At 42.3% G+C, this 21,626-nt stretch overlaps 1 protein-coding gene across 2 annotated transcripts in view; it reads right to left on the bottom strand.

The window, feature by feature from the left end:
- Positions 1-8,055: 8,055 nt before the first annotated feature.
- TXNRD1 (thioredoxin reductase 1) overlaps positions 8,056-21,626 on the bottom strand; it is a 57,240-nt gene continuing 43,669 nt past the window's right edge. For both annotated transcript variants that reach the window (XM_039487079.1, XM_039487078.1), the window contains exons 15-17: positions 20,543-20,638; positions 17,846-17,980; positions 8,056-11,729 (exon numbers count right to left, since the gene is read on the bottom strand). In XM_039487079.1, coding sequence (XP_039343013.1) covers positions 11,667-11,729; positions 17,846-17,980; positions 20,543-20,638 — 294 coding nt within the window. In that variant the 3' untranslated portion in view covers positions 8,056-11,666. The remainder of the gene's footprint in view (positions 11,730-17,845; positions 17,981-20,542; positions 20,639-21,626) is intronic.

The raw sequence follows: 21,626 nt of genomic DNA, 5'->3' as shown, positions 1-21,626 counted from the left end.
AGAGAGATTTGCCTGTTCTTCCTCAAAAATAATTCTAAAATGTTCTTTGAAGAGAAAAAATTACATAATTATCTCTAGACCACTGCATCATGATGTAGTCTTACTGCCTGACTATTTTTGCAATGGCCACGACATTTTTAGTGTGTCTTGATTGATGCCAAGTTAATGCACATTTAAAACCCTCCTCATGCCCTACGGCCTCTTCTGACTGCTTCTGAGAGTAATTGAAGAATACCGTGGGTGGAACCTAAGCTTCGTGCTTTTCTTTTCTCTGATGCTGTCCCTCTGGTTAGTAGGTTTTCAGGGCTCTCCACCATGGACTTCAGTGTGGAAGCTTTATCCCCAATCAAAACTCTCACTAGTGCAAATCACTTCCTACACTGGGGCCAGTCTTCCATTAATTGCCTCATTACCATGCCTTATATCTAGGATTTTCTGTTAGCTTCTGTCATGGGGGCAGGTCCAGTAAGCTTCAATTATAGAAGTTCCTGGGCAAAATTCTGTCCTGGTTTTACTGAGGAGATAGGCCCCAGCAAACAAGTCTGGATCTGGATTGCAAAGCCCTAAGTCTATAGATGTTTTTCATATCTGGGGGTTTGGTTCATTTCTAGAGAACAGCCAGCTGGGAAGTTCAAATCCCGATCCTGAAACTGCAAACCCCTCCAAAGCTCAGGGACAGAGGGACATTGGATCTGGGATTTTGGCTTAGACCCCTCTCTCATTACACCCATAAAACCCTATTGCCTTCAGCTGGATTGCACAGGTGCATGTGAGGAATTTGGCCCGCTATACAATTGTACATCATAATCCTGACACCAAAAAAGTAAGCAAAGTCACAGAGAAAAGAGCAGAAAGGGGGACCTAAAACTGCCATTAAATGTCAAAGAAATAATCTGTCCTGATGCTAAGAATAGTGCCTCCAGGTATGTCCTTTGTGGCCTTAGTAATAGCTAACTAATTTGAATCCCTTTCTTCTGAGCCTCGCCCTGGAATGGGAGAATGTATGGAAGATGAGTTGGATCACAATGTACTTTTCTTGTGTCCTTGATTCATAACATTGGCTAGGAACCCACCTGTATTATGCCACTGGCAGCATTCAGCATCAAAGGTAGGTTTTAGTATTTGTGACACCAGCCTTCATTCATCACTGAGGAGCAAATGAAAATATGCTAACGAGCAGCATACCCCATAACCCTGGAGCTAATTATGCATCTTTCTTCTGAAAATGAGTGGAAAACATGAGCTTGGAAGACATCCATGGAGCAATTAAACATGCACTGTCAACATGTCACAAATACTGTGTTTTTACAGCTGAAATGAAAACACAAAGTGCCATCTGCTCAAACTGCAGAATAATTAGCACATCATAGCAGACATCCATGATATGTACCTGTCAACAGTCATCAGCATAGTAATGACATTTTTCACTCTGAATAGCAATAGCCTTTTTTTTTTTCCTTTGAAGGCAGTTTGTGGTACCGTTATTTTAAAAAAATGCATACAAATATGTCCTCTATGAAACAAGATTCCCTTCTACTAAGTTAGCATTCCAGCTGAATTGGTTCATCCATTTTGTAAGCAGAGCTCAAATTCCATGCCCAAGAGCAGGAAAGTCTTGTCCATGGAAGTTGTTTTTAAAGAGGTATATGTACTATTTTGAATGGAGTGCTGGTGAAACATGTCTTATTTTCACCCTTGGGCACTGGTGGGAGCCAGATCCTCAGCTGAGGATTGACTTCAGGGAGATACTCTGATTTACACTACCCCATCTGGCCTGCTCATTGCTTTCCCCCTCACTGCCTCACCAATCTGTCTCTCCTCTGAACTGGAGGAATATCTTATCTAAATGAGAAGATAATTGAGTTCCAACAGTCATTGCATGCTTGGCCACCCTACTGAGGGGTCAGTTGGTACTGGCATTGGTACCACCACAACAAAAACCCCTCAGGCTGCTACCATAATATTAGATGAACCCATCAAGCAACTGACCCCCACACTTTGCACAGCCAGTAATACAATTGCGCCGTTAGAGACTTAACTCCAGTTGAGGTCCATGGAATTATATATTACTATGCTAGCAATTAATTTGGCCTTCGGCTTAAGACTGCTTAAGGTCTACACTTTCCCCATATAATTTAGAAAGCACAAGACCATATCTTCTTACATGATTGGATAGCACCCGGCAATCTTACTTGGGGTCTATGGCTGCTGCCATAATAGTAAAATAATAAAAAATGTATTTTGTAAATGCTTTACAATTCTGACTCATCCCAGTATAATAAAAGCCATCCAGTGCAACTCTGCCCATCACCATAAACCCACTGAACATCAAAGCTGATAGTATAATTGGAAGACTTGCAAGTATCAACAGAGTGTTCTACTGAGCTAAGCGTTAAGCATTCTTCAAAGTCTATCCCGTGTATTAAAGGAATTTATATGGATCTTGGTTATTATGGTTTCTGGTGATCAGAAACAGGTGTGAATCAGGTGAGATAAAGTAGAAACCTCCCTTCCCCATCACCATGAATGTTCATGTAAAATTCAAATCAACCCTAATTTAAAGTTTGAAAAAAGTAGAAGTTTGGGGAGAATAAAGGTTATCTATCTATCTTCTACTTTTGCCATCCTGGTCACCAATGTATATGCCCATGCATACCAGAAGCAAGGTGCCAAATACTGCAAGGGAGTCTACTCTTGTGGTATATCTAGCCCACTGGGAAGCTCAGAAGGGACACCGCAAGGAAACTTAACCTTTTGATATTTCCAGCCTTATTATTACTGATTCATGAGATCCAGATAATTTGTATAAAGATCCAAATGTTGTTGTGCTTATTGGAACTGAAGCCAAACATCCAAATGCTCACCAGCACTGATGATAGTGTAATAAAGGGGACTGCGCATCACACAACTCAAAGCAGTTGGGCATGACAGCTGCCTTCCATTCAGGCTAAAAGAGGGAATGATTAGATGCCCCTGTGTTTAGTGATAGCTGAAACAATGGAAAAATCACCTCCCAAGGGTGAGACCACATGCAAGCCTGGGCCATGAGGTCCATAGGGTTTCCTGTGGGACTGATAAACACAGGGGCACAGGATTGATTGGACTGCAGCTATGAGGAAGACAGAGAAGCACTGGTAGGGTCACCCTGAGACAAACTAAGAGAAAGAGCTGAAGCATTGGCTGGAAGGAGGATTGTGGCTGTGAGCAAAGAAACTGTCTCCTGCTGTGCACAGGGAACCAGGATTTTGTACGTTCTTGATAAATTAACAGGATTGCATCAAAGAAATACCAGACTCCATCATCTGTGTCTCCTCCTAACATGCAACCCCCTGAAAATTAGCTAGCCATTTGGGTCAAAAAGAGCAACAATAGGTTACTGTCTGGCATGTCCTTCAACATGTTTAAGTCTTAGGTGGGGATTTTGAAAGGGTGCTAAGGGCACTAGTGAACAACTCTAATTGGATTTCAATGAGATTTGAACACCTGACTCCCTTAGGGACCTTCAAAAAATCTCAAACTTGATAACCGCCAATTAATCCTCTGAGATCCATGGTGAGTGAGGTAATATCTTTATTGGACTAACTTCTGAAGGCAAAAGAAACAGGCTTTCAAGTTCACACAGAGCTCTTCTCTGAATCCTCAACACAGCCAAGATTGAGGGGTTGTTTCTTTTTAAAGGGCAATGGCTCACATCACTGACTCAGCAGGATAATTTGCTGCCATTGAATTAAGATACATAAAGAGAAAAACAAATGCTGTCTGTCTTCCATCTGAGCTTAAAGAGAGAGAGCTCACATTTTTTCCTTGTTCTCGTTTAATATTATTTTGCACTACCACAAATATAAACTGACAGACTAATGCCAGTCTGTCACACATTAAAAATAAAACACATTTAACCAGGTTAACAACATTCTGGCATTCCCTAACTGCAGTAAAAGCCGTGGGAAGCAACTATGGGGGAAGACGTGTTCATGGAAGCCCCCTTTGTGGAGTTTCTTCCACACTACTCCTTCGCAAGGGGAGACTTTCCCATCCCCACCCATCAAACAACGATTCCCCAAGTTCAGACCTCAAACCCTTAGCAATCCAGGGCAGAGTCATTTATGTGAAAGCCCTTGTGACAGGAAATTGTCCCTCAGGATACCTCCCTTGTGGCACAGTGTGGCCCTGCAGGCGTACTGCACTCTGCTCCCTCTGTCTGCCTCTTGTAAGAAACTGCTCCCAGGCCAGAATACTTGGAACTGAGATTGTCTCTGTGGGTACATCTACACAGGGCTAAAAGACCCGTGGCATGGTCGTAGGCGGCCCAGGTCAGCTGACTCAGGTTCACGGGGCTAAAAGTCTCTGTAGACATTTGGGCTTGGAATTGTGGGTTACTTTTGGCAGACTCCCAGAGCACAAGTCCAGTGGGGCTGAGTCTACACTGCAAAGCAAAAGGGCTTGAACCCTGGGTCCTGGCTTGACTCAAACTCTGATCCCCACACCCGGTAGGGTCCTGCGACCGAGCCCTGGGTCAGCATGATTTGTGTGTAAATGGAAGAGAGGTTAGGTTTGAGTCTGAGTTCAAACCCTGGGCATACATTGTAATGTAGACATACCCAGACTCTAGGATCCTGTGAGGTGGGAGAGTCCCAGAGCTCAGGCTGCAGCCTGAGCCCCAGTGCCTACACCACAATTAAACAGCCCCTTAGCCTGAGTCTGGCAACCCACCTGCTAGAGTCTATGCTGGTAACTCACATAGGCTTCATCTCCTCAGGTCAAGTCTCACAACCCTCCTCCTGGAGTCTGTACTGGTAGCTCAAGCCAGCTGTAGCCCCCAGTCAGCTTCTCTAAACTGGCCCCTTTCAAATATTTCCCCTAGGCTAGGAGAGGTCAGCAGACCCCCTCCAAGCTGTTCCCTTCCCATCTCCCTTTTGAGTTGCTGAGGCTTCTCTTTTATCACTAGGCCTGGGACTGATTTAGCCATAAGACCTACCTGTCACACAGCTGCAATGACTTCCCCACCTGGGAAGGAGAGCTGAGGGAAGCTCATGTAGGGCTGGACCTATTACTCTTAAAGGGGCCAGTCATCCTGTGACTGCTCTGTACATCTGCAAAATTGCTACCTTCCCATCCTCCATTACATGACAACAAAGCTCCAAAGGAGGCACATTCTACCAGGGCCTCCCCTGTCAGTGGCTGCCTCATGGGAGGGTTGCCACCTGACCAGGTTTTCCCAGGATCATCCCTTTTTTAAGGTAGCTGTCCCAGGCAATCTCTAAGGGCTCTCAGTGCACTCTGCCAGCAGTCCAGTTTTATGGGCTCAGGATCATCCTGGATGTCCCAGCTTTTCATGCCACTGAGGTGGCAACCGTAGCCCCATGCCCCCTTAAAGAAGAGCTGGCTACAACACAGGGATCTCTGCAGAAAGACTAGTATCGCTCCATTAACAGAACTGCATAGATACAGAAGAACTGGGCAAAGAATAGAGAAAAAGATAGATTTGTTGAACATCATACTTGATAAATGTATTGGATGGATATGTTTAAATTATTCACCCAGCTCTCTAAAAATATGCCATGAATAATGTAGTCCAAGTGGGACATTCTTTAAATACAACTATTTGATGAAAATTATTCGACCAGTTCATTATAAAGCCTGAGGAGAAAAGGCTCTGGCAGTGATGGGATAAGGTGGTCTGTATTTACCTCAGTGGTTAATGATTGCTGCCTGAAGCAAACATTCTGAATTGAATTACAAATTTCTTCTCCCTGGTCTATGTACCTTGCTAGCGAGGAGTGTAAAACAAATTTGACCAGATTTTCAAAAATGTGTGCATAAAGTTGGGCTCTTCAGACCATATTTAGCCACCTAAATAAGTCAACTGATCTTCAAAAGGGCTGAGCACACAAACTTTCACTGAAGCCAAATGGGAGCAGCTGTCCTCTCTGGACTTTAGACCACAGCTGGAAGTTGTGTGGGGTAGGGAGAGAGGCTGCAGCAACAGGCCAGAGGTAACAGCCTGGGAGCTGGCTCGCACCTAAACATGGAAGTAAGCCATCTTTGAAAATCTCACCATTTCTTTTGGAGAAACAAATACTAATAATTTGGAAGCTCTAACATCTGAAGCATGTGTTAATATTCTTTTTAAATAGACTTTAATATTGCCTTAAGGAAAAGCAACAACCATCATTTACAAAAACATTTAATCTGTGTTATGGACCTGACATCCGCTGACCAAAAAAGTAAGACCACATCTTAGAGGCAATTTTTTTAAAGCTGTAAATGTGCGGCAAGTGATTGACAATTTGTACAGAAACTGAGTGACCAGTGTAGGTTTAAATCTAAATGTTATTTGGAGATAAGTTGCTAATTTGCAGGTTATTTTTAACACTCATGAAAGTAAGGCATAGATAATGCTGGGCAGAGCCAGGAAAAATACAAATGTGGGTGGGAAGCTTTACACAGCTCTCAACTTTGTCACTGTCATTTGAATTCTGACTTTCAATACCCTCTGCTACATCACTCTTGGCTTCCCCACATCAACTCTGGCACAGCACCTCAGTCCTCTGCGTGGATTTGCAGATACTGCCCGGTGTGCAATTATACTCAATTATGCAGGTGGATTTGTAATGACCATGTTGATAAATATGCACAAAGAACACGAATTGGAGAATACTAAATAACTTTTGCCTATGGCACACTGTGTGTGGTTGTCGTTATTGTTTTGGGTCTTTGTTTGTTTTGCTTGCATTACTTACAGGCGACAAGCTGACTTGAATAAAGAATTTAACTGGAAAAACCTTTAGCTCACCTATGCCACAACTCACAAAGTGCAATAAAAACCACGGCCAAAGAACCAAATGCAATAAGAGTCTCAGAGAACGAAGGCCAACCTCATCTAAAACCAAGCACAATTCATCATTTTTCTTTCCATATCACACTGCGTGGCATACATTGTTCTCAGCATGGGTAATGTTGTTCAGCGAATGCCTTATTTACATTGATGTTTTTAGGCTAAAAATGTTTTGCACAGTTTACTCTTTAAAGCCAGCAGCAGGCACAACTTGATTACACTACATGCAACCTAGAGTAAGTCCTGCTTAAAAGAAAAAAATTTAGTGCTAAAAGAATATTAACACTAGGTTGTAGTATGTTACATTTTTAATTGAGTGGGCTTGTCAATGGCTTTGAAGGGCCCAATTCAACTCTTAGTAAAAACGATGGGAGTCCTGTGAGTGACTTTAATGGGAGTGGACCTGGCCCTAACTGAATAGATTTCTATGGTTTTACACATTGCCCTTTTAAGTTAAGAGGTGCTCTGACATTTGAGACAATGCCAACCGGCAAGCGTGTTCTACATAGACAATAGCTACCTGCAACTGCCAAACTTTCAACGGACACTGTGAGCTAGATTGGGAGTTATCAAAAGCCCTTAGTAAGGGGCAGCGTGTAGCTCAGCTACCCGAGGGTCCTTGCTTATTCCTTGTTTTATGAGATAAGTAAGCTGCACCAGCACTGTATCTAATTTCCCTCTTCACCAGCCCAGCTGTGCTGGCTGGTGCGTGGGAATGTGGAGCCAATACTGTGCCTATTCCCCCCTCTTATTTGTCCACTCCTTGCCCATCTGTGTGAGTGAGACAGCAGTAGCTCTGCCTGTAGCAGCTGCTTCCCACGCCAACCCCAGAAAATGCATGAGTCTGCACAGGGGGTTAAAAGGGGTCATAGGGCATCTGACAATTAAGCCCAAGAAAGCAACCTTCAGATTACAGAAAAAAACTGTAGTGTTTTCATCTGAAAGAGGGAGGCATCCCCATTGGCAAATCTCTCTGAATACCACAGTCATGTACAATCATCTAACAGGTCACGTCAGGCTGGGAAAAGATAAGTGGAAGACAATTAAACAGTAAAAATTTTAATCTCATTAGATAAAGCCTGCCAATTAAGCATGGAAACTTCACAAAATGCTGACTCTCTACATTTTTGACATTAAATACCTTTGGAGGAATTTGGCTTGTATCCATGTAGGAGATCCAAAAATGTTAATGACTGATAAAATAAAGAGCAGGACATGAGTGGAATATAAACAGTTTAATTTATTACATTTTCTAGTATATTTCCAAAGATTTCATAATAAAATGTACATTTAATTTGATATGAATTCAAAGGACTGTGTTTTGGCTTTTAATGTAGCTTTATATGACGTCTTCATAAATTATATGCCTCTGACCATGCATAGACCCACAGTAAAAATAATATTGGAGAGAAAAATCTGGAGAAAGTACTAACATTTTCACAGTTCAGTTGTCTTATTTAAAATATAAAAAAACAGCAGCTTTGAAAACATCCACCAAAAATTATTATTTAGCACATTAATCAGTAAAGAAGGATTTATAATCTATAGCCCAGTCCTGCAAATGTTTGAGTACACATGGAACTTATTCATATACTTAAATATCTGTCTTCAGGAAGATGACACATATCAGTAGTTCCCCGGGTGCTTAAATGTTTGAATTCAAGGGCCTACCTAGTGTGAAACTCTACTCACTGTATGTTCTGAAGTCATATATATATATATATATATATGAATGACATCTAGAGCATTAGGAACACAAATGTTCCTAATGTTAGTGAAAAGTAGGCGCTTAATTTTTCATTCCTTACATTTTAAAAAACTTGTTATTTGTTTGATTTGGGCAAAAAGCCCTACATTTATCTGAAAATATCTAACATGCTACTCAAAAATCAAAAGACTGAAATAAATGACGCAAAGGTTTATGATCAAAGTGGCCTTTTCTGGTCTTAAAAATGTATGTCTTGCTAAGCTAGAGTTTCTTCATTCAGGAGTGCATCAAAAGGAGTAGCACTTCACACAAACATTTTATTTGCAGCAATAAACTGGCCAGAAAAAAATACACATTGTTTTATATGGTATAAAGCATAAAAAAATCTTTCATAAGTATATGAGTTTATAAAAATAATTTACCACACTATTAGAAGCTTCTCAATAGAAAATGGTGATATTCGCCCTGTGCAGAAGCCCAGCACAAGGCCAGTGCACCATTTAAATAGTCTGTTTTAAAAATATAAATTTTCTTAATCGGATATAAACAATGCACATATGGAAATTAGGACAGTTTTAGGTGTTGTCTACACAGGAAAGATTGACAAGGTTTGTTTTTTTCTTTTTATTTACTCAACTATACAAATATAGCTAACTTGAGAGAGTACATTCACACTGCTTTGTCTAAAGTGGCTTAAGCAACTTCCTTTGTGAATCACAATGCCCACATAGCACTGTTTTTTTAAATAAGCACACAAGCTGTCTGGGCAGGTGTTCCAGGGTACAGTGTTCTGTTGCTAGGCTCAATACACTGTAGATTGTTTAGGATTGTGGGATACCTACTGGAATCTACTGGACTACTGGAACATGGGGTCAAACTCCCTTGATTTCTTCCACTGTAACCCAGAATTGGCTTGTTTTCCACTAGTCAACACCATTTTCAAACTGTTTTAGATTCAAACGAGTTTTCAAACTGCTGTCAGGCAGCATGGATGAAGCACTGCAGAGTACAGCAATCCCGACCATCATTAATACGAACAGGGTGCTCCATATGTGTTAACTGCATAGGCAGGTGGTGTTGGAGGAGATGGAAGATCACTACCATTGTGACAGCATATGGATGCTGCTAGAGCAAGAGGATAAACTAAGCAGTTACTTCAGTCCAGCTCCTCGTAGTATGCACATGTGCTGGGGGCATTAACCGAGATCTTTGTTTTTGTAATTCTGCTCCTTGGTTTTGGTGCCACACTGGCACCTGTCCTGGGAATGCCTCTTTCTCCTGCGTTTGCAATGTTAGCTGCTGGTAAATCTTGGCATTCTAGTGACTCCTGAAAAGATGAGATTGAAGGTACTCTTCTCCCTGGAAGGCCAGGAATTCCTCAATTTCCTGATGCAACCACATGAGGGTGCAATGGACTCAGGGTCTGTGAACTTGCCTCAAACTGGAGATACACAGATGCACTTGTGTGTCTGCCAGTATTTAAACAGAGATAGGAACGTCCAGTCAAGATGCAGTTGGTGCTTAAATTGGTCTGAAAAAAGTGTGTTTGTGGGCTGGGGTTCATCATAATCTGGGAGCAGCAACTGTGGTAAAACGGTGCTTGAAGTGTGCCCCTCAGCAACCTAGCTCAGTTTTTAAAACTTGTTCTTTTTCCCCCACAGGTCTGCAATCCCTTAGACCACCATGTCGCCCCTCCATTCCCTCACCAAGCACATAGACTTTAAATACGGGATACGGTGCAGGAGAGGGCTATGCAAATAAGTGATTTTTTAGTTTGGTGGCTGAACCGTAAAGTTGGGGAGGAATTGTTTTAGGTTGAATGAAACGTTTTGTTTGAGGGTGTGGTCTGGGTTTTTTTCCCCCAACATTTTAAAATAATTTTGATGTAAAATTCAAAATGCAAAAGAATTTTGAATAAAAAAATTGAAACATCTAATTCAGAAAATGTTGAAACAAAGTGTCTTGATTATTTTAGAATTTTTTTGCTCCCGACCAAAACAATTCAGCAAATTCAACGTGAATTAGCAAAATGCATTTTTTGGACAAAAAAGAAGTTTTGGTCCCAGCTCTAGTGGAGAGTGCACATGTAACCAGACAAGCCAATCCAGATATGAAGTAATGCAGTGTGGGATAGCAGTGAAAGGAATACCTGATGTGATATAGCTATTTCAAAACAGGGATATGTCCACACCAATCTTACAGTGGTATAACACATTCCAAAACAAAATTATGTCACTTCCAAAGTGGGTTAATTACAGAGGAATAAGATGCAAGATAATGCCCCAAAAGATCATTTGAGTCTGGATGGAAGGCAGTTTATGCCAAAAAACTAAAGATGCCCCTTACTCCCCTCCCCCAAAAGCTTTCCCATGTAGACAAGGCCTTTCCAAGATAAACATTTTCCTTTCACAGAGGCTAGTACAAGGGGCAACCGTGGTAACAAGTATTCATCTCTAGGATAAGAAACTATGAGGGATTAATTTTGGTTTTAGGATTTTTGGAAGCCAAAAAAGACTTGCTATTCTGGATATTGCTAATTATGGCTAAATGTACGTGACAGGCTATTTTCCGACTCAGAATGAAACATGAGATAAGATCACCCCTCTATACTCATACTTTACCTGCTGCATTACTGTGATCTGATGATATGCAGGCTCACTGAGGAACAGTCACCATCATACTGTTTTATAATGCAGTACACAGAGATACCATAGAACTATCAGTACTTGTGGTTACACATTTAAGTTAGGAAGCTCTTCATTTAGGAGAAAAGGGTTATTCTCAAACTGTGCCAGCAGTTCTTCCATCGCTGCCTACCAGAAAATACTGGGTTAAGGCTGCGACATCATGGACGCATCCTGTAGATGCCTTGCCATGCAGCAGCTTGATGTTAAATACTCCCACTGTTTTGCCGATTGCCATCCAATCATCACGAGTGACTAACAAATCCCAATGTGCTCTTCTCATTCAGTTAAATGAATGCTTTGGTGAAAGGGGTGCCCACTGCTGCTGAGGATGATGAGGGCAGCTTGTTTGGAGATGTTTTCTTCTGCCTTGCACAAGTCAGCCGTGGTGATGAAAGTCAGTCTCTGGCAAACGCAACAACAATGGGGGTGATTAACCTCAGCAGCCAGACTGAAGGATATTTCCACCAGAACGCTTCGTCACTGACAGCGTGGTGAATATCTAAGAGGAAGGAAGAATGTTTTCAGTCCATTGAAATGAATCCCAAGGAGGATGGCACTCAGATATATAAGGAATAATGCTACAACCATAACATTTCTTATTCAAAGTAGTATATTGTAATGGCAAAGACACATTTAACATCCTCATTGCTACACAGTACGCACACTCCTTGTCTTCACCACTTTTCTTAGGGTTTTTATTTTTGTGGTCAAGAAGAAACAATTGAGAGCTTTCTACCACTTTTATCTTAATATGGTAAATTAAAATATCAGGTTAATCATATATAATTCTGGAACCAATTCCAGCTCTAGATAGTTTGGATTAGGATTTACAGCACTTGTGCTGACCAGGATCCGGTGATTGGAACTCCTGCTTTAAGAAGCGTGGAGCAGATGTGGCTACCATTCCAACACATACACTGGGATTCTGTGCTATGTCTCCAGAAGCCCTGGGCAAGGGGAAGAGAAAGATGGTTTTAAACTAATTTTGCATCTGTCCGGTTCTGGGGCTAAATTATGCTGGTTGTCATTTTAGAACAGTCCTGGAGGCTGCTTTAAATTAGGGCAGCATACCTTGGGGTTCCTATCATTTGCGGTACAAGCCAGAATGGCCATAGGAATACACACTAAGGCCCCAACGTCTACTGCCCATGGCACAAAGGTTTGTCTGGGGAAGGGCCAGTATAGGGACACCTATTGTGGCCCAACATAGTACCTGCAAGGAGGAAATTCTACCTCAGCAACTCGCCTGTTGAAGTCCAAGAATGTCCAGTGCCAAGATCAAAGATTCCAGGAAACCTGTGTTCCATTCCCTGCTCTGACACACTTTTTCTCTGTGACCTTGGGCAAGTCATTTAACCGCTCTGTGCCTCAGTTTACAATCTTCTGCTTTTGTGTGTCCCTTTCTCACACTTCTTGTCTGTCTTATCTATAAGACTATAAGCTCTGTGGGGCATGGACTCCCTCTTACTAGGGGTTTATACAGTGCCTAGCCCCCTACATGCTACTGTAATACAAATAAAATAATAATAGACTTTAATGGAGGTAACCCCACACATTTCAGGACCAGGCTCTTTTAAACTATATCTTTGACTGAAGGAGCTTAAACGGTTCCCGAAAAAAAATGAAAATTCCATGAGCACAACTCTTCCAATGTAGTTCTCTTGGATTCAAGCTGCTCTAACATGATGCTGAAGGAACAATATTCTCAGTGCACTTTGTAAAGGTTTTCTTCTCCCCCTCCTCCCCAGACAATAGCTAAGAAACCTTTGTAGCTCTAGTCTACAAAGTGAGGGCTCTTGGTGCTTTCCTGACACTTACATTAAAAATAAAGATATTCAAGAGTAGTTTTTGTAAAATGAAAAAGTACTGAAATTTTAGAAGAAAAATAAGTTGCATGAAATCCAACAAATTACCTCAGTTAGTAGTTAAGGTTTATTACACAACTGATGGTGTTGTTTTGCACACGTATAATACAGGAAGGATTACAGGAAATCAAAACCACTTCTATCTAAATGGTTCAAAGCGACAGTAATTAGCTGGCATCAAAGTCATCTCTGAGGAAGGATAAACTGAGAACAGAACAGAGTATCTGCACATTTCTCTCATGCAAATAAGATTGAAATGTCTGCAGTTAATAGAGATCTGAAAGCCTTAAAGTTCAGTAAGTTGAAGCCTTGCTGTATACAGACTGCTAACAGCTCTTTGGAGAATAGCATCAATAAATGATACACAACCTCCTCCCTCTGTAAGCAAATAAAACACTACATGCCAATAAGGAATTCAGATACATGCAAGAAACTACCTTAATTTATAGTGAAAAGAAAGAGGATATATTTAAGCTAAGGGACTGGGTTTGAAATAGGGCTTCTAATTCTCCAATGCAAAATACGGTATGTGCATCTTAATCTTCATTTTCATTTCAAGTGGACTTTGATTGCATTGCATTGTTGAAGTCACTTTGAAATGAAAATAAAGATTAAAATGTGCTAGCTTTATCTGTTTTTCCTTCTTGTCTTCACCCCAACTTCTGTGTGTACTGGCTAGCTCTAGCTGCTGTGCGGTCTCTGCATAGCTTCTTGACTAAAGCAAACCAGCTGGGATCTGAGAGTTACTGGAAACATGATTTTTCAATTGAGACCTTGTTAGCTGTTCAAGTGAAGACAAGGCTATAGAATCCATTAAATGGAAAGTGCTCATTAGTGAACTAGCTGAGTCATGCCAGTTTTTAAAGGAAGATTTGCCTGAATTGTAAATACCAACATTTTCAATCACTACAATTCAGTCTTTCTTAAAACCAGGTCTCATTACGGCCCAGTCTGCCACCTACACTCACATTGAGTAGCACTTGTCTCTGCAAACACTCTCATTGATTTCAAGAGCCTGTTTTGTAGAGTAAGAGAAGCAAAATCTGACTCTAATTTATAAAAGTAAAGTAAGTTAGAGCCCAATCCTTCTACCCTTACTCAGTGGCAGATTTAGAGTTAGTGGGGCCCTGTGCTCAGCTTCATTTTTGGGGCCCCTCCTTGGGACCCAGCCAAGAAACAGTCTCTCATCTCCCCGCTACCCACCCCTGTTTTTCATCCTTTTTTTCTTCCTCCTCCTCCTCCTATAAGTAATAGGAAGTAAATGAAAATAAAGTGAGGTACCTTGATAGGTTAGACTACAAAAACTATTTTTCCACAGACCACTTGAAAATCGCTGAGGGTCTTGGCAGACCCCTTAATGATCTTTCCAAATATTGTTTGTACCATTAGCTAACTATTGTAAAGTGCTTTGGGTAAGAGCGCTTTATAAAAAAAAAAAATGTAAAAAAGTGTTGGGGTGCGGGGTCTGGCCAGAAGTTATAATCGGGGAGGGGGCTCCGGGCTGAGGCTGCAGGGTCTGGGAGAAAGATAGAATGCAGGAGCAGGCTGGGGATTGGGGTGCAGGATCTGGCCAGGAGTTAGGGTGCAGAAGGGGGCTTAGGGTTGGGACAGGGGGTTAGGGCGTGGAGGCAGCTCCTGTTTGGTGCAAGGGGTGCAGGTGGGGTGTGTGTGGGGGGATGCAGGAGTCAGGAAGGGCAGGTGGCTGGGGGTGTTTGAGATGGTGCACGGGTCAGGGCGGGGGGTGCAGGGTCTGGCCAGGAGTTAGGCTGCTGGCGGGGGCTCAGGGCTGGGGCAGGGGTGTGGAGCACCTACCTGGGGCAGCTCCCATTTAGTGCGAGGGGTGCAGGTGGGAGTGTGTGTGGCGGGGTGCAGGAGCTCCTGTTTGGTGCTCAAGGTTTGGGGGGGTGGGGAGTGTAAGGGGGTTCAGGAGTCAGGGAGGGCTCAGCGTGCATGAGGGGGGTGCAGGAGTCAGGACAGGGTTTGGGAGGGTGCTCCCAGCCCCAGGCCCCACCCTAGCCTCCTGCCCTGAGCAGCTCATGGTGGGGGGGGTAATATGTAGGGGGAGTGCAGAGGCCCCGCCTTTGCTCTGCCCTGCCCCATTTCCACCCCCTTACCCCAAGGCCCTGCCCCCGCCTCTTCTGCACCTTCTCCCCCAAGTGTGCTGCAGCCCCGCTCCTCCTCCTCCCTCCCAGAGCGACCTGAGTGCCGACAAATAGCTGTTAGGCGGCAGGGGAAGCACTGGGTGGGAAGGGGCGGGAAGGCGGCACGCTTGGGGAAGGAGGGAGCTTGGCTGCTGGTGGGGGCGGAGCCTGCAGCAGGAGCCCCAGGAGCCGGCAGGACCAAGCTTCTGCCCCCACAGCTGCCCGGCCCTGCCCCTCCCCACCATCATTGGGGGGCCCCATGCCAGGGCACCCTGTGTTTCACTGTAAATCCGCCTCTGCCCTTACTCATGCTGAGTAACACTGTGCTTGTCAGAAGACTGCTTGTGAAATGAGATACTACTGGAAGTCACTGAGGGTGGCAGTATCTGGTCTGAAATAAAGATGTGCTACATCTGTGCAGGAAAGTGATAGTAATTTCCTTTCCTTTAGAATGTTTATAAGTGTACAACATAGAAAGCATGCTGAGGTCATTCATCGTTCTATTTCTCCCAATACCCACAAAATGCCAACAAGTTTTTTGTTTTTTTTTATTGGCTAAATAAGAGATGAGATTAAGTAAAAGGAGCAAAAACCTTTTGAATGCTGGCACTACAAAAACCACCACAACCCTCTGGAGCTTTTAATTTGCATGTTCCTCCTCAAAATGATTCTCTCCCCCACTCCTCCCCAAATAAACATGATTAGCTGAAATTACCACACCACATTATGTCTAATCATACTATTCATTTTCAATTTTAGCAGCTCAGATGTCCAAAATAAATTATGATTATCATTCTATCTTCACACTGCATATGCTAATACGCCATTTGAATTCACAGGTGTGAAGACTCCCACTCAGCCATCTACCAGGAAAAGGCCTCTGATAAAATGAGAACTTGTTTTCCTTTCTTTGAGGGTTGATAAGAACCCCATTATAGCATGATGTTACAGAGAAAGATAAAACCTTAGCTGTGGATGCTCTGAAATGACTCTGCTATCTGCCAATCTGTTACATTCACAAAGGCTGTCATCTTGCCTACCTTGTATTATGCTGCAAACACAACATACAAATAGCACAGACAAGTAGATGTGGCGACTTTTGCAAATCTCTGGTATTTTAGAATATTACAGCTTGGAGCTAAAATATGTACATAAGGACACACATTCAGCCCAAGACCCATTGACAGATTCAAGAGTTAAAGTGACTAAGGATATGTCTACACTGCAGTTAGACATATACAGCTGTGCATGCGTAGATGTTCAGGATCAGGCTGAAGCCTGGGCTTTCAGGTTCTAGAGCCCAGGTTGCAACCCACCTTCTCAGGTTCTAGAGCACAGGCTGCAGCCCACCTTCTCAGGTTCTAGAGCCCAGGTTGCAACCCACCTTCTCAGGTTCTAGAGCACAGGCTGCAGCCCGGGCCCAAATGTCTACACCGCAATTAAACAGCTCCTTAGCCCAAGCCCAAGTCAGCTGGCATAGGCCGGGCACATGCTTTTAATTGCAGCATATGTTTAGCCTTAGAGGAAATCCTCAGCTGGTGTAAATAGGCACTCTCCAATGGAACGTAACTGATTTACACCAGCAAATGATTTTGCTCCTTTTCGTGCTTCTTTACTTGGAGTCAGACACATGAACTGAGTAAAGAAAAAAAATCTCCGGAGAGGCAGAATTTAAGAGAAAAATCATTAAGTAACTGATCTCTCTCTAGAATACCAGTTTATAAGCTTATTTTAAGTACATAGATCAACCTGAAATGTTAGCCTTGATAACCAATTAGCAGAAATAAATATTTGAAGCCTTCATACACAGATTTCTGAGAGTCAGAGTGTGAGGAGACTTCTCTACTCTCAGACAGAGGAGAGACTACATCATGGCAGACCATTGACATTAAATAGTTAAAGAATTAAACATATGTAAAAAAACCCAACCCTGAGTCTTTATATAAAAACAGTAAAAACTTCAATATCTGAAACTCCTGGTCATCCAAAATTCAAATCAAACTTTGTGTAGAAACCAAAATTCATTTTTATAAACTCTTATTATTCAAAGATTTCCAACATCTTCCCCCGAGACCCCAAAATAAAAGGCTGTGAGACAGATTCTCAGCTACGGCCAAAATGTGCATCGTGCAAGCTAGGGAGTGCAAGGGTGGAAGTAGCTATGGGCAGGCTTAAAGTTCACTCTTGAACCATCCCTGATCCTGCTGACACTCTATATTAGACTGGTCCCTGTGCTCCGAGTTAGAACATCTTAGGGATGCTTTGATTTATGATGGCTGTAAATGTCCACAAGGTTGAGGATCAGAAAGAGAGATCTTCTGGTGGAGTACAGCAGGTATGGGACCTCTTACATCATCACTCTTTCCCCTCATGTGCTGGCAGCAGGAAGGAGGGGGATGCCTGCTCTCCTCGATCAGAAGATCCCCTTGCGCTGGCTGAAGCAAAATGCCATAATCTGGGGTGATTCCCCCTGGAGCTGGATGTACTAGCTTTAGGATCACATCATATGGCACTGCAGTACAAAGAGGCTGCACTGCATAAGAAAATCTAGCCTTATATATTTTTTGTTGCGAGATACCACACACACACCTCTGACACCACATACACACCTCTGCACAAACTGGATGAATTCCTATTGTGTTGTCCAACTGCGCTTTTGTCAGTCCACATTTGATGGCTGCTGAAAACCCCTGGGTAACTTCTCCAGCATTTGGACCAAGCACATGGAAACCGATAACTCGCTCCTAAATAAAGAAAATCAGTTCAAGTAGCCTTGTACATTTATCCTCTTCAGATAGTCTTGAAGATTTTCTTATTACTAAAGACAGTGTGTTTAACTTTTACTCAGATGAGTTGTTCCACTGACTTCAGTGGGCTACTCGCCTAAGTGAAGATAAGCATATGTGTATATCAAGCATATTGCAATACCAGGGCCAGTGTTGGCTGGTAATTTACTGTGTGTTTGTTCTGAATCATCTCAATAAAAATTAAATTTTACAAACTCCCAGTTTAGCAGTTAAGTAACATTAAGTGTAACAACACAAGAAACACTTATATATGATTCTATTTAGCTTTTCTAACTGGATTGATGTAACTGAATGCAGGGCTGCCCAGAGGATTCAGGGGGCCTGGGGTCTTCGGCAGCGGGTCCTGGAGCAAAAGGACTCCCCGCTGCCAAATTGCCGCCAAAGACCCGGAGCAGAAGAAGCTCCGGGGGCCCAGACCCCGTGAGAGTTTTCCGGGCCCCCCGGAACAAGTGAAGGACCCCACTCCAGGGGCCCCTGCAGGATCTGGGGCAAATTGCCCCACCTGCCCCCTCCGGGCGGCCCTGGTTGAATGATTACTGCTGGGCAAATATGTTCACTGACAAGTAATACATATTCTATGCAAAAGGTCATAAATCAAAACATTGGCTCATGGATGTGATGTCAGGTTACAAGGAGACTGAAGCCCGAGCCCTGCCATCCAGGCCCAAAGCCCAAGCCGAAAGCCAGAAGCCCTGCTGCCCGGGGCTAATGCCTGAACTTTTCCACCCCTTAGCTTTGTGGGGCCCCCTGTGGCGTGGGGGTCTGGGGCAATTACCCTGCTTGCTACCCCTTAATACTAGCCCACTGTACATTTCTGTGATTTTACTGTTTATTGCCCATGCCCTGTCCATGACTTTTAATAAAAATACCCGTGCCAAAATCTTAGCCTTCACTACAACCAATAGTTAACATCTCTGGTGACTGCTGAAACAGACAAGGCAGATATTCACAAGAAAACAACTATCACTGCATACTCCACTTCTCTGGCATACACTAGCGTCCAAATGAAAAATATCTGGAAACATTTTAGTATAGCTCCTTTCGTACTACTGACAGAACGACAAATCTGATTTATAAAATATTTTACATCCTGAGCTGGTGTAAACTGCCATAGCTCCATTGACTTCGATGGAGTTACGTGATTTATGCTAGCTAAGGTTCTGTTTTCATGCTATAGCCTTTGATATCCAACAGGATTGCTATCTGCTTCTGCTAACTACAGGACACACCATTTGTGATTTGAGTTTAAGATTATTTTTCCTCATTAGTGAGCACCTATGGGCTAGTTACCCATGGGCTATTTCAAGGATAAGATAATGGGTAAAACCTAAAGTATATCTATTTGCAGTTCTCTCTTTTTTTATGACATTGTATTAGTAAGAGTTTCAGGTAGAAACTTATTAATGCACTGAATTTTCATCCTGTACAACCTCTAACCCTATAGATATTTAAACTCATTTACAATTTTCAGGACAATAAAATGTGAACAAATTAAGGCCCGGATTCAAAGTCCATTTACTTCAATGGACTTTGGATCAGGCCCTATAGCCTCAGTTCTACCACAGGATCCACATGGGTGTAAAGGTGATCTCCAAAAAGTGGAGCCTAAATACTATAGTGATGGGCACCTTAGGGATGAGATAGTTATTTAGACACCATCAGTGTGTGGTAGGATCCTTAGAATTACTATAAGTACATTAGACAACATGGATAGGAGTAGCTAGATAAACTAGATCTATAGATGTTTGCTAATATTAGTTGCTAGATACCAATATCTAGCAACAAAGATACTGTCACAGTAGAAAAAGTTAAAGGCAAGGGAGAGACTTGTTAATAATTAAAGTCCAACTCAGCTCTTATTAAACAGCTCTGGTTCACTTATAGCCGGGAATGCTGATTCTTTATAATCTACTTAATGGTTTAACAGATTCTGTAGATGTCTGTAGTAGCGAAGGGTGGTAGTTTTATCCCTGCTATGTCAAGTTAATCTTAGCATTATCATTTAAAATAAGATTTGTGAGGGCAAATCCTGTTATAGTCATCCCAAGGGTTCAAAACTAACCCATGGATTTGTAAGAAGATGAAATTTGATGGATTCTGGCTGACCTTGATTTAAGGGAGATGCATCTCCTAAAGGAAGAACAGGAAGACTTCTTAGAAGTGTAAGAGCTATGTAGCATTACTAATAGTTTATTTACCTACTTTTGAAATATAATGAACATTTCTAGTAATAACTACCAATATTTTTTTAATCCTTATGGAAAACTACTATGTACAAATGTCAGCCATACAGTCTGTTAAATGGGCCATTTTTCTATAAAACAAATATTTGGTACATATTATTAGAAATGTTTAAAAATATTCAAAGGTAGATTAGTGACAAACTGAAGGATATTTATTTTTTAACAAATGGGAAAAACAACTACTTATCCCTTTCGCTGTGGCCCCTAAAACAACTAGCTGGTTCCTGTTTCCCCAGGAGGAAAAAAATGCACTTACATTATCTTGAATATTGCAGATTATCTTTGCATAGCATTTGTTGTTGTCTCTAGATGGGACAGTCCACTCCAGTGGCCAGAAATAACTATGGTAAACCTAGAAATACAATAAAGACTTTAAATAAGTTTTATAAGTTTATGGTGCTAGAGTAGACTTGGGAAAAGTGCTCAGCATTGGACTAACTCTGCAACCATTGAAGTCAATGGGGAGTTTTACTGCTAACTTCAGTGGGAGCAGAGTTAGGCTGACAAGGGGCACTTCTGAAATTCTCACCCTTATAGTTCTTAAAAATGAGTAAAACACAATCCCTCCTGGAGTTCTCTGTGGAGCAGTGCAGCTTTACCAGCAACTAACTAAATTAAATTATTAGATGAGAAGAGTTTTTAATTAACTGCGGCTTACTGAGAAAAATTGAACATATGCCCCTCAACAAATCAGGAGAGAGCTGGTTTAATCAGGGCCGGCTCTACCATTTTTGCCGCCCCAAACAAAAAAAAGGCACCCAGACTGCGCCACCCCAAGAACAGACGGAATGCTGCCCCTTAGCTTGTGCCGCCCGAGGCACATGCTTCCTCCACTGGTGCCTGGAGCCAGCCCTGGGTTTAATGCATTTCACATAAGTAAGGTTCTAAGGCACTTTATAAACTACATATATAGAAAGATGTTGTCACCCAACACTGAAATTTAGCCATTTCAGGGGTGAAAGGCAGCTCAAGACCACCACTAAAAAATGTTTAGAGGACAAAGAAAAGGAGACTACAGGTGCAACTAAGTTCCAAAGAAACTGTAAATTGTAATTATACAAATTAGAATTCAGCCAGGTTACAAATGACATTGAAATTCTTTTTGCCTCCTTCGAGCAAATTTTCAAAAAAAAGTCTTCTAAAACTACAAGTGCATTTTTCACAGTTTAGGGTACAAGATTCCACATTCAGTTTGGGGGCTTGCACAGACTGGGTTTTGTGAACATAAACTGAAGGTGTGTGTGCAAATGAAAATTTCAGCCATCTTCCAGTGGCCAGAAGTAAGACCCCGTAAAAAAAAAAAAGGAGGGGGGGAGGGCATTGTGCATCAGATCATATCA

The sequence above is a fragment of the Mauremys reevesii genome, linkage group 1 (assembly GCF_016161935.1).
Source record: "Mauremys reevesii isolate NIE-2019 linkage group 1, ASM1616193v1, whole genome shotgun sequence".
Taxonomy (NCBI): domain Eukaryota; kingdom Metazoa; phylum Chordata; order Testudines; family Geoemydidae; genus Mauremys; species Mauremys reevesii.
The sequence above is the reverse complement of the archived record's forward strand: the minus strand, read 5'-3'. Positions and strand labels throughout refer to the sequence as shown.